This window comes from Peromyscus californicus, unplaced genomic scaffold (genome assembly GCF_007827085.1).
Source record: "Peromyscus californicus insignis strain IS unplaced genomic scaffold, ASM782708v3 Scaffold_10__1_contigs__length_136768540, whole genome shotgun sequence".
NCBI classification, from domain to species: Eukaryota; Metazoa; Chordata; class Mammalia; order Rodentia; family Cricetidae; genus Peromyscus; species Peromyscus californicus.
The window spans coordinates 92,467,353-92,481,084 of record NW_026294391.1 but is presented as its reverse complement, the minus strand read 5'-3'; the positions used below and the strand labels follow the sequence as shown (position 1 = coordinate 92,481,084).

General features: G+C 36.1%; 1 protein-coding gene across 2 annotated transcripts in view; it reads left to right on the top strand.

Annotated features, from left to right (window-relative positions):
- Ammecr1 (AMMECR nuclear protein 1) overlaps positions 1-13,732 on the top strand; it is a 112,050-nt gene that overhangs the window by 44,721 nt on the left and 53,597 nt on the right. For both annotated transcript variants that reach the window (XM_052737257.1, XM_052737267.1), the window contains exon 2: positions 8,770-8,880. In XM_052737257.1, the coding sequence (XP_052593217.1) occupies positions 8,770-8,880 (111 nt within the window). The remainder of the gene's footprint in view (positions 1-8,769; positions 8,881-13,732) is intronic.

The window sequence follows — 13,732 nt, the reverse complement described above, 5'->3', positions numbered from 1 at the left end:
GAATAAGGGAAATGTTAGACAGTTTTCAAAATGGGAGAAATCCTGGTATTTACAACAATGTGGATTAATCTGGAGACCATTATGCTAAGTGAAATAAAGCAGCCACAGGAGGACAAACACCACGATTATAAACACCGCATGATGATGCTTATGCGAGAAATCTGTAATAGTGCTTACTGGAAGCTTACGACACTGCTGGAGGGTTGTTCAGTGTGTGTTAGGTTATAGTTACAGTTGAAATAAGCTGTAAAGATCTATGCAATGTAGCCTTATAGTTAATATATATCAAAATTTATGAGATCATGTTAAATATTCCTACTACAAAAAAAAGGATGCAATTTGGGGAGAGCTGATGAATATGTCTATTACCTTTATTGTGATGATGGTATCATAGTTGTTTGCAACTATACAAACTCATTAAATTGTGTGTATTAAATGTGTTTATTTTTGTTGGACTAGGAGCTATGTGCCTATAATCCCAGCTAATTGGAAGTCTTAGCCTGCAGGATCTCAAATTCAACCATAAGTCTGAGTAGCGTAGTGCTAAGTAAAAACTCTATCTTAAAAAAGAGGCATATATGTGTGTACACACACACACACACACACACACACACACACACACACACACATACACACCTAATGCTGTTAAAAACTTGAAGAGAAATAATCTCAGTGTCCTTATTTGTAACAGTCCCAAACTGGAAGGCACCTGCATACCGGTACATCACCAAACTGGAAGTAACTTACATATTGATCACCAAACTAGAGGCAACCTACGTATCTATCAGCAGTTTACTGGATACATTTTTTGGTGTATTCGTTCAGTGGAATTCTAAGCAATAATAATGTGCACCCAAGATGTTTAGCTATTCAGAGCAGCATGTTAGGTGAAAGAATACTGACACAATGGATGATAGATAGAATGATGGATGTAGCACAAATTGCTAAATGGTCTTATTAATAAAAAAAAGGGGGGCCAGATATTGGGGTGAATCCTGAAAGATCAGAGAAGCAGAACAAACCACAGCTAACCTCACCTCGCCAGCTTCTCAGCTGATCCTGTTCCCTTAAACTGGAAGCCTCTGAGTCCTCATCGGAATGGATGTCAGCAGAACTGATACTAAAAGCCTAAAAGCTTAAAAAACTAAAGTTCCTGGTCCTCATGCCTTACATACCTTTCTGCTTCCTTCCATCACTTCCTGGAATAAAAGGCATGTGTCTTTCCCAAGCAAGACATGAGATCTCAAGTGCTGGGATTAAAGGTGTGTACCACCATGCCTGGCTGTTTCCAGTGTGGCCTTGAACTCACAGAGATCCTATGAATCTCTGCCTCCCAAGTGATAGGATTAAAGGTGTGTGTGCCACCATTTTCTGACCTCTATGTCAGTCTAGTGACTGTTCTGTTCTCTGAACCCAGATAAGTTTATTAGGGTGCACAGTATATTGGGGGATACAATATCACCACAGATGGGTTTGTGTGGACTTCTAGGAAAGGCAAAACTACAGTGATAGATAGTAAATTGGTGTTTACCAAGGTCTAGGATTGCAAGGAAGGAAGCTATTACTAAAGGGCATGAGGGAACTCTTTGGGATAATAGTAAGAGTTCCAGACCTTGACTGTGATTCAGCTTGCCTGTATGTGTACATTTGCCACAGTTTGTTGAATGTTACATTTGACTCTGGTAATTTTTTCTATGCAAATTATGTTTTGGTAAAAGTGATGTTTAAGAGGCAGTTTGGAAGAAAGATATCTATTCTACCTATAGAAACACTGTAGGCCCAGCAAGTATAGCTCAGTGGTAGAGTGCTTATCTAACTTGTATGAGGGCTTTGGTTCAATCCCCAATGCATACACGCATACACACCTACCTTGGGTTCAGTCCTCAATACAACACACACACATAGACACACACACACAGAGGCACACATACCCCTTGTGTTCAATCCACAACACCACACAGACACAGACACACACACATACATATACATACATACATGCATGCGTGCTTACACACACACATACACACATTCAACCTCTTATATATTTCATGGTAGAGGTTTTAGGACGTTTCAACTGTTCTCTGAAAGGTGAAAGGTGAAAGCAGGAGAGGACAACTATAGTGTCACTTGTCTGCTTTGTCCCTGGAATCTGCTTTTCTTCCCTCTGAAATGAGACAGTCTTGCTGAGTTTCTGCTCTAAAGCTATGTCTTTCCATTTCTTTTCTTCCATGAGAGCATGCAATCCAAGAAAAGACCTTAACATCCATAGAGTTAACCTTGCTAAATCCAGAAAGCACGTGAAAAACAACTGCATCAGTTTTATTGTGGCTCTTACTTATTAAGCTGACACATTTCATCAGATCTCCATGGAATGAGAAACAAGATAAAATCTAGGATGAAGAAGCTAAAATGATTTTCCAGCTTCTTTTACATTAGTGTTTAAATTAATCAGCATATTTATTTGTTTTCTATCTACTTCATTTCTCCTGAGTGGGCTCCACAGCAAGGACAAGATGGTAAAGTATAGATCATTAATGGAGGAGGCAGAATATAACTGCCAGTTCCAAGTCCTTAGTTGTTTCTGTTCCCTGATTGTGCTACATACTCAGTCCCAAGAAAGTGCCAAAGCAAAGTCCCATCAAAATCCTTAGTGATCAAGAAAAATAAGAGGAGACTATATCCATCAATTGTATCCATTAATATTTGTCCTAAAACTTCTGGACCTAATTTTCTTTTTCTTAATTTTGTTCATGTCAAGGAATCTTCAGACGTCAATAATAAAGTCTCTTTTTGCTCAGTCTGATACATATTAAAATAACCCTTTTCATAGCAAAAGCTGAGTTGCAAGATTTAAAGCTCTGAGAAAAATGGTTTTCAGAGTAGGAAATTCAAATGGAAATCATTTCATTTTTGAAATCTGTAGTAAATTGTCACCTAAAATTAGTGAGTTAGATAAAAATTTGTGGTGTGTTTTTCTTGTCAGGAAAGAAGCCTTAGCTAGTCCATTTTCAGAATGTTGCCATGGATTAAATTTAATGCCCACTGCAGTATAAATTAGGGAAAGAAAATATGTACAGATATGTTATTTTTTTCCAGTCTAGGTGATCATTCTTATCTAAATTGGACTGTAATAAAAAATAAGACCCCATCGACCTGAAACTGAATTTTTAAAGAAGTTTGCTGAAAATGGTTGATTTAGTCTTGCTAAGGGGAAGAAATGGTTCCTTCAGTTCAAAAATTGGCAGAATCATGGTAATCTCCTACAGCATGCATTTGATTGGGGTGACTGTATGTCAGTGTGATTAGACTTGATTATAAAGAGAATTCAGAATTTTCAGCTCTGGTAGACTTTGCCTCTCCTTCATCTGGCATTCACCAACTAAATTAGAAATATAAACATGGGGGGAAAGTTATTATTTCATTTCTGTGAATACCAAACCAAAAACATGTTAGAATAAGGTAATTCTTGATTCTCAACTTTAGATATTTATTATCTTCTATACTATACATGCTATCTAGCCTTATGGCTTTGGTTTCCCAGGTACCATGAGGTACAGGCTACATACAGAGGTTGAAGGGAGGGATGTAGTATAAAGTTATGATGTTTTTTGTTTGTTTGTTGTTTAATATATTTTCATCTATAAGAAAACAATGGTGTGAACAAAAAAGTGTTGAATGCATTTGAACTTTACCTTCTCTCCCCTGTCTCTTCCAGTTTAGCCTATTTTCTCTCATTTCCAACTGCTCTGAGATTCAGATTATCTGGAACCTAAGCATTATTCATTCCATAACATAAATTGCATAATTAAATGATCAGATCCCATCCCTAGCTGAATAATCATTAAACAAGGGTAAGTGGAAATTTTCATTTGATGGACAATTTGTAGAGAATAGACAAAAGACCTGGATTTCATGAAGGCTGCCTCGATAACAGGAGAACATGAAATGAGAATGTGGGGGGAGGGGGAGGTAGAAAGGGTGTTGGTAAGCCATCCTTGTGTTGGTAAGCCATTGAGGATTGAATAGTAGGCTTTGCTGTGGGTTTCTAATAGGAACAGTATAAGAACTTGTAAATTGGTGCTGGTCTTTCTAGATCAGTGGTTCTCAATCTGTGGTTGTGTCCTGTTGGGGCCAAACGACCTTTTCACAAGGATCACCTGAGATCATTGGAAAACACAGATGTTTACATTGCAATTCATAACTAGCAAATTTATAGTTATGAAGTAGCAATGAAAATAATTTTATGGTTGGGGTCACCACAACATGAGGAACTGTATTAAAGGGTCACAGCATCAGGAAGGTTAAGAAGCACTGTTCTAGATGGTCTGCCATTTGTACTGCATCCTGTCATCTTTTCAGCTAATCTTTTCTCTCCTTAGAAGAGGAGATGGAGGAATGGGAGGAGACTGGCCCTTCTGCTCATCTATCTATATATATGGTTAACTGTGTAGTATGCGTAGAATTTTCCTACATGGTAATTTACATGACAGCTGTACTTCCTACCCTGGAGATGCTGCCCTGCCACGCTCACAGAAAATGGCATGTGAGGGCAAAGTAGCTTTCTATATGCCAGACGAGGGTTCTAAGAACTAAAGTCTACTATAATCTGCATCATGGGATTTGGAGCTCCTAAAGCTATAAGTAAAGTTTCTTAAAGCTGTCCAGCCTAGGAGAATTATTATAGCAGCCCGTGCTGACTAATGCAGAATGTAATGATATTGGGCATATTTTGTATTCATGAAAACTGTAATTTATATAGCTTGGAAAGGAAACACACAACCTCTTTTCATTGAAATATGAAGAGAAATGTCTTAGCTTGGTGGTAGAAAGAAGGTGCCATCGTTCTTGCTTTTACTTAAGCTTCCTAGATCCTTGAGTTTAGTTGCATGGTATAATGAGCATAATTGGATCTTTGAGCTAAGTTGCTGATGAGACCAAGGACACTTGACAGCCATTATTTGGTGGTGTAAGAAACACACTAAGATACAAGCCTTCTTGTTCTTTTTATCTCTCTGTGAAATAAATAATCTTGTTGAATTCCTGTAGCAAATAGGTATGGTTTCTATTATCGTGTTAATGTTGTTACCGGTAAGCTTCATTCTAAACAGGAGACGGAGAAGCTCACCACAGACTGTGGTTTTAGACTTCCCATTTTATGCTGTTGCAGAAAGAAAGGCTTTGAGTGACACCATTGTTAAGTAAATACATCTTTTTCATTGTCTCCTGTAATTGTATTCCAGTCCTACAAACACATTTCTAATGTGTTGTGGCTTAAATCAATAGACTGTCTCAGAAGAGGGCATTAGAAGTGGCATGAAAGGGGGAGAATCCTGTGCAGATTTATATTGCTCTGTGTTCCATTTTTGTTCCATAACAGCTACATTTCAGAGAGCCACTTTTGATCTGACAGTATTGGCTGCCAGTTGGCAGAGAGGATTCACCTAGATTAGGTGGTTGTTTCCTGTTTCTATGCACAGGCTTGGGGAAATGGGGTTTACTTTTCTCCAACTGTTTCTCAGAACATACCGGTACAAAATGTTCAGAAGTAGGATAATTCCTTTAAAAGCTACATCTGGTTACCCTCAGATAAATATTTCCATTAATATTTCAACTCATTTTGATCCTTCTTGTAGTTTGTAGTATTTTTTTCAATGCATGTAGGTGGCCTTAAACCATATGGCAAAAGCATTTTCCAAAAACGTTCAATCTTTGTCTTACTATGAACTATTTTCCTTTTTCCCTTGTCATTGAATAGCTCCTCTCAGCAAGCTCTAAACCCCCTTTCCCCTTTGATCTGATTCTGCTTATGCTGATGGCTTAGCTTATGTACTTTGGCGGACTCATACATGTTTTAATACCATATTTAAGAATGAAATCACCTATTCCTTTCCTCTGTTTGGAGTGAAAATTATGTTGTTACTATTTTTAGATAATATGCATTGAATGTTCGTGCAGCCATTGCCCTGTGCAGAGTCATTATTATGCACATGATGCTATCTTTTGGGCTCAGTGGTTTGTTGTGTGTCAGTTCACTTTAAAATGCTCAACTGCCTAGATTCCTTTTTCCCTATTAAATGATGCTTTTAGACACTTTATTTTTAAGTCTGTGAATACTTTTTTTTTAAAAGATAAAAGATATTGGATGTGCGTTTGTAAATGACAAATGCGAGACCCAGACACTTATGGAAAAACTTTATAACGTTTACTAAAAGTCTGACTTCTTATATCTTCAGACATCTGTCTTAGTAGGGTCGGCATTCCCTCCCATTCTTGACAGCTGCTTTACGGCAATCTTAACTCCCAAAGTGGGTATTGGTTAGGGGAAGAATAGGAAATAACATAAATAATTTTGCATCATCTATTTTGCCTGTTATGAGGACGCTTAAGAACACATATTTAATAATGTCAAAAATCCAAAGAATGTTAAATCTGAAAGAGACCACAGCAAGTTGTAAAGGCTGTTATCAGACAACCCATTCCCTATGCAGTTTTTTACATCTCCATGCCCTGGGTTATTGTGAAGTGCCTTTGCTTCCCAGGCCGCCTTGCAGAAATGCAGTCCTCTAGCACCCTTAGTCATATATGAACAATTCCCCAAAGAATGAGCATAGCATTATAAAAAATGGCATGTAATTTCCCCTACCATGTGGTTGAATCCCTTCCAACATATTTGATCATTCAGTATAGTGATCAGTATGTATAGTTCTATTTATCCTATATATTTTAAGTATTTACTGGAAATGATGTTACCTTATTGTAAGAATGACATATGTATATATTCTAGTAGGGTAAATAATTGAAAGTATAGCACTTTTAAATGACTTTCATTTCAAGTGTTTTGGTAAGAAATGAATTCATTCCCACTTTTTAAGTTTCTTAAGTCACTGGAGATAAGAATATACAATGTTGGTCTGTTACTGAAAAGTCGTCAAGGTACTTTGGATACATGGCTTTATATAGATTTACAGGATGACTCACTTCACTCTGAAGCTGTCAAAGCTGTCAGAGGACCTGCCTTACGTAGGGATATTGTCTAGTTAGTGTGATTAGAAAGGATTGATGGGGCTGGAGAGATGGCTCAGAGGTTAAGAAAGGATTGATGATCTTGCTGTCCATAGGAATTGTTGCAGATGTGGACTACACTAAGTTGGAAGACGGAAAAATAAAGAGATGAAATTTATTCTAAAGAATGCATAAATCTTTTGATATTAGTGTTTCTCTGAGTAATGAAAAGAGATCATGATAGTGTAATTCCCATCTAATTTTTGTCTTCTTATGAACTGCTAATCAAGAGCATTTAGAGGAAAATTTTCAAATGGATGATTATAATCTCAAGTTATTTATATTTAGCACATAAGAGCTAAAAAGCAGAAAAGTTGGGCTGTCCTTTTTGTTTTTACTTTAGTGTAGGTCATCTGGTGCCTCAATGTCATCTTTGCCTTGATATTGCAGTCATGTTTTTTTTCAGTGCTGCTGAATATTGAGTTCGTGGAAGAAGGGAACTTTTCATAGTGTGTCCTGGTTTGTCTATGGGGTTGGTTTGGAACCCAGTCTGCCATTGTGCCTATCTGTCAGAACTCACCATAATTTAAATGTTTGAGGTAGATGATTAAATTGTTTTAAGGGACTGTCTTGTTTCTGAAGAACATTTTAAGGAGAGAATATTCTTTTTTGACTCACTACTGATTAATGAGAAATATATAAAATATGGTATAACCCCATAAATGTAAATATTTTAGAAAACAGAAATATATTATACCTCTATTATTGTGAATATTCATAGTAATACAGACCACCTTACCTGCGTTGTATTTATATTTTTGCAGAATGTCCTAAAATGTATAGATTATATAAAGTTATTTGCAATTACAACATAATTGTTTTCAGACTTAATCATTTAAGGATATTTGCTAGTTAATGTTTGTAGCCACACTTTACCCAAACCATCCTGATTTTACTAGGGCAAACTGAAGATTATCAGGTCTGATGAAGTGTTTTCCTATCCCTATAGCTTAAATTACGGCATTTTGGACATGGTTTATAATGCTTGGGTTTTTTTTTTTTCAAAATTTATTTCACTTTATTTTATGTGCATTGGTGTGAAGGTGACCGATTGATCCCCTGGAACTGGAATACAGACAGTTGTGAGCTGCCATGTGGGTACTGGGAATTGAACCCAGGTCTCTTAACCGCTGAGCCATCTCTCCAGCCCCTTATAATGCTTGTTTTTGTCTGCCTTGTTAGTTAGCTGTGACTGTGTCTGCCTCTGTTCTGGCTTCCTACAAACCAATGACTGCCTTTTAGTGTTTCATAGCCCCTGTATTGTCAGAAAATGTGCTTGTTAAAGTTGTTGATTACCCATTCCCAGTTTTCTAAATCAGACTTACAAATCAGTCAGTGATCCTAGGTTTAAACAGGGAATCTGGCAGACATCAATGATGAGTTAAAGCTCTGTATTCAACATTACCAAGTTTGAGTGTTTATTTTACTATGTCTGGTCTGTAAACAGGAAATTAATATCTTCAGTCTGCAAGAATTGTTGATGAAGATTAACAAAAATACTTCATTAAAACATTAATTTTGGTACCTAATGTATAGAAGACACTCAATACAATGTACGAAACACTGTTACTGAGCTAAACCTTGAGCCCCTTGAAGGCTTGTCCTTGGTCTTTCTATTTCAGTCACCTAACCTAGCATATGGTATATACTCAATAAACGCTGGCTGGTTCAACTGACTGATTTCCCCTATCTTATGTTCTGTTACAGCCCACTGTTTGTAACATGGAAGATTGGTCGAGACAAAAGATTGCGTGGATGCATAGGTACTTTTTCTGCCATGAATTTGCATTCAGGACTCAGGGAGTACACACTTACCAGGTGAAGACCAATTTTTGTTTCATTTACGTCTACTTATAAAAAAATCTTACAATACTTGAACCTAATACTTTAATTTGTTTTCATTTACTAAATTATTGACATTCCTCTCTCCTTTCTTGTTAGTTTTTTTTTTCTTCTTGGTATCCAGTTAACTTCTCTTATAATGTGTTATTGCTATGTATTATTATATAAAATGCTGTGGTGACATATATCTTGCCATAGATTGTGAACATGATCTTTTTTTTCCCAGTGGGCAGCTTATTTTGTATAACTTGAAAACGAATGACTAAATGTCCATGAGTTACCAAAAGTATTATTTCTATCTTAACAGCCTTTACTGGTTCCCCTTTAGACCTTTCAAAAAGAGTTGTTTTTTCCTTCATGTATGCATTTTGCTACACTTTTATGTGCTTTAAAATTTGAAAAGAAATCCTAGGAAGAAAGTGATGTCACAGCCCGGCAGCATAATCATTCCCATTCACACTTCACCCTCAAGTTCATTGTAGCTTCTTTATTTTGTTGCCTCTAACACAATGAGAAAGTAATGAGCGCCCCATTACACTTACTAAGACTTTGCTCTTTATTTCTCTACTCACAACAAGCTATCTAACATGCCATCTAATGTTTTTAAAAACACAACTTCTAGCAAGTTGTGTTCCAAAATTATTTCATAAGAAGAAAATGTCTTTAAGTAATGAGCTGTTAGTAAAGGTATTTCCTGGTTTTGTTCAATTGTTAGTGTGGCTATTTGACACATAGTTGTAATCCACACGGTATTAGTACAGTATGAAATTGGTCCTTGCTAACTAACTATTGGTGCTTGGGGGAAGTTGCATAACTTCCATAGGTAAAGGAATAATTCAAGTATTTTTTCTATATACTCAATATAGGTGTTAGAATGAAATAATCATTATTTTACCACAGGATTAATGTGACAGTTAATTATCTTGTTGTAGAATTGTGTAAATTCAGACTTACGACACAAGTTAATAAAAAAACTAAGTTTAATATTCTTGTGTTTGAAGATACCTCATAGCTGCAAGTTTTTCCCCATCCATAGTGAATTGCAAGAAAAAAATATGCAATAGCTTGGGGGGGACATATCTATTGTTGTCTCTTCCCAAATATGAGAAACAGGGTGCTTGGACTTGATTAGACAGCACAAAGCTCAGGAGAAGTCAAATATCTATATCTCTACATCCAGCCATCATCAGTCTATATATCTATGTATCTATTTATCTACCTTTCTATCTATCTACTTATTTATCTTTCTATCATCCATCTGTCTGTCTGTCTATCTGTCTATCTGTCTGTCTGTCTATCAATCTATCAATCAATCATACCAATCATCTATCTGTCTGCCTTTCTTTCTTTCTTTCTTTCTTTCTTTCTTTCTTTCTTTCTTTCTTTCTTTCTTTTCTTTCTTTCTTTCTTTCTTTCTTTCTTTCTTTCTCTCTCTCTCTTTCTCCTTCCTTCCTTCCTTCCTTCCTTCCTTCCTTTCTTTCTTTCTTTCTAACATTTATCTACCTACTTACCTATTTACCTATCTTCTGAAAAGAACTCCAACTCACTAAAGAGTATAAATACTACCCTTGAAATAAATATTTTAAACATGAAATAAGATTCACTTGAAGACTTAATCAAATTCTTTAAATGACTACTTTTTGAGGAAACAGATACATATGAAATTGCTTGTTGACTCCATATAATGGATAATTTATTATACTTTCTCCAAAGTAACTTGCTACGAGATATACTGGCTCCTTGACATTTCCTGAGAAAGAGTTCTGTGCTAGGTGAACTTGGGAAACACCAGCACCAGTTGATAAATGTAGAAAGCTCTCCTTGATTGCAGCAAGTTTCAGGCCCTTGTGTGGAAGTATTGTTATAAATCTGGAAAACTATATAATGCAGCATTTTCTAGACTACAGTTTATTTGACTACAGATCCCCTTTATCCTTCTACTCCGGTGTCTTGTGCCACTAGGATTCCAAGGAATACATCTTTGTAAACATGAGCCTGTGATGAAATTTTACAAGTGTTATATATTATGCTTTTTCTTTAGGTTTATACACACTATTTATAGTATAGAGGTTCTTTGTGCTTTGAAGTGAAATTGTGGAAGAAATTCCATTATCAGATATTCCATACTTTAAAAATCTTGGGTGGTGGTGGCAGTAGTAACCTGTTTAGGGAAATTCTTTTGCCTAGGAGATGAGAATGTCCAACTTTTCTGAGCTTATGAATTTTTTTGACAATAATGTGAACTGAGTGAGTTTTTCACACAATAAAAATTTGCCTGTATTTATGGACCTTTTCACTCTCATTGCATTGTGTTCTGTGGATGGGAACATCCTGTTTACTTTTCAACCCTTTCCTTGTATTTCTATACAGCTTCCTTAAATTGTATATAGCACATTACAGAGGAATGCGTGTATATATACTTACTTTGTGTTTTCTATATACGCATACTTGCATCTGGTTTGTTTCCCATTTTTCTGTGCAATATAATCTAATTAACATATTATAAATCTGGTTATTTGGAAGATATAAAAAGAAATTTTATGAAATTTAAGCAATATTTTAATTCATTTTAATGCATATTTAGAAGTTTTAATATAATAATGCTTTTCAGTCCCTTGTGCTTACCCCCCCTTCTCTCTCTCTCTCTCTCTCTCTCTCTCTCTCTCTCTCTCTCTCTCTCTCTGTGTATTTCAATGTGTGAGTGTCTAGAGAAATGTATTTTCAATTAGGGTTTTTAAAGGCAATAATTTTTGATTAATTAAATTGGTTATCTGACAGTCTTATATAATGCATCCTGATCCTTACCCCACTTTCTTTTATCTCCTTCTCATCACTGTCAACCCCCAGCCTCCCTACAGGTCCCTTTCCCACATCCATGTCTCTGTTTTGTTTATGACCCACTGAGTTTAACCTGGGTTGTCTGGATGACCGTGAGTTTGGAACTGTGTATTGAAGCTTGCTGGTCTCACCAGTGGCTACACAACAGCAGACAATGACTTCTCCTTCCCTAGCGTCCATCCCCGGGCAGAAGTGCTTCAGCAGTGAGGTGCTGGGGTCCTGGGAGCCCTTCTCGCGTCCTGCCTGCCTCCAGCAGTACCTTGCTTTCCCGCATGCTATACTGTTGTCCGGCTAGTGCTGTGTTAGACATCTGTGAGGTGCTTTGTGCCTTCTTCATAATAACTCTTAGGTCTAGATAGCTACATTTTTTAGTGAGGAAATGGAGACTTGAGAATAATTTACTCAGTCATGCTTCTACTAAGTGGTAGAACTCAGATTCAAATTTAGGCCATGGACTGCAAAGAACATATTTTTTATTGGGACATATATACACAACTCTCTGTCATATGTTCCCTTAATGGAAACTTTGATAAAGTTAGATTAAAATAAGACCTTATAAACGGAAGTCAAGTTATTATTCTGATTTTATTTGTAGCTTCATCATGAAAATAATGAACTCAAAAGATTACTATGAACTTAATGAGTTGGTGATCAATAATTCTTCAAAAATTCTAGTGAAGAGTTATGAATAAAGTTGATTTGAATTTCTATTATATAAAAGAAAATGCTTATATAAAAATACTACTTGGAGGTAGGAAATTGTAATTTTTGGTTGTATAGTCTAGACATCAAGAAGAATTCAGAATTTCTAAACATTATAAGTAGTGATTCTTTTTTGGAGTCTGGTGTTCCCATCATAAAGTCTGTAACTCAAATGAACTAATAGAATCAGATAAACTTAGGGACCTGGGGAGGTGGTAACCAGGGAGCAAGTAGAGCGGTAGAATGAATCACTCTTCAGTAACAGATGGGTTAAAAATTAGAATATCTACTTATTTGTTATCTTCATCTGTGATTAGGTAGAGATTCAGTTTTTCAGAATGCTACTCAGTTGTACCCTGTCTTATTCTAAAATATAAATAAATAAAATCATATCTTATCATTTTACTCATTTTTAAACATACACTTCTGTGATCTTAAATCATCTCGTGTTGTTGTGTAACTATCACCACTGTTTATCTCCAGAACTTTTTCATCTTAGTGTCTACCTTTTGGCTATCATGAATAATAATAATAATAATAATAATAATAATAATAATAATGCTGCATTGAAAATGGGCATGCGAATACCTGAATACTCTCTTTTTTAAATGACAGTCACATAGCTTGTTTATAGTCCATGAATCTTTTAAATATTTCTTTAAAAATTACCAGGTTTTTTTTAATGAAACATCTACCCTGGATTAAGTTTTGATTCATAAATGAAGTTTTTAATTGACATTTTTCATCATCAAAGTGTTTGCTTAATTGAAATTTTAATTTATTTTAGATTGAAATAAGACTTTATAAATTGGTGATTTTCTCCCAATTATAGAAATACATAATTAGGCCGGGCGTTGGTGGCGCACACCTTTAATCCAGCACTCGGGAGGCAGAGCCAGGCAGATCTCTGTGAGTTCAAGGCCAGCCTGGTCTCCAAAGAGAGTTCCAGGAAAGGCACAAAGCTACACAGAGAAACCCTGTCTTGAAAAACCAAAAAAAAAAAAAAAAAGAAAAGAAATACATAATTAGAAAGTCTGAAAACTGCCGGGCGGTGGTGGCGCATGCCTTTAATCCCAGCACTCAGGGAGGCAGAGGCAGGCGGATCTCTGTGAGTTCGAGGCCAGCCTGGTCTACAGAGTGAGTTCCAGGAAAGACGCAGAGTTACACAGAGAATCCCTGTCTTGAAAAACTAAAAACAAAAAAAAAAAGACTGAAGACTTTGTGACAGTTACAATATGGGACTCTGAAGAAGACCACCTTTCCTTTCTCCTGGGAGGCTCTTTTAGAC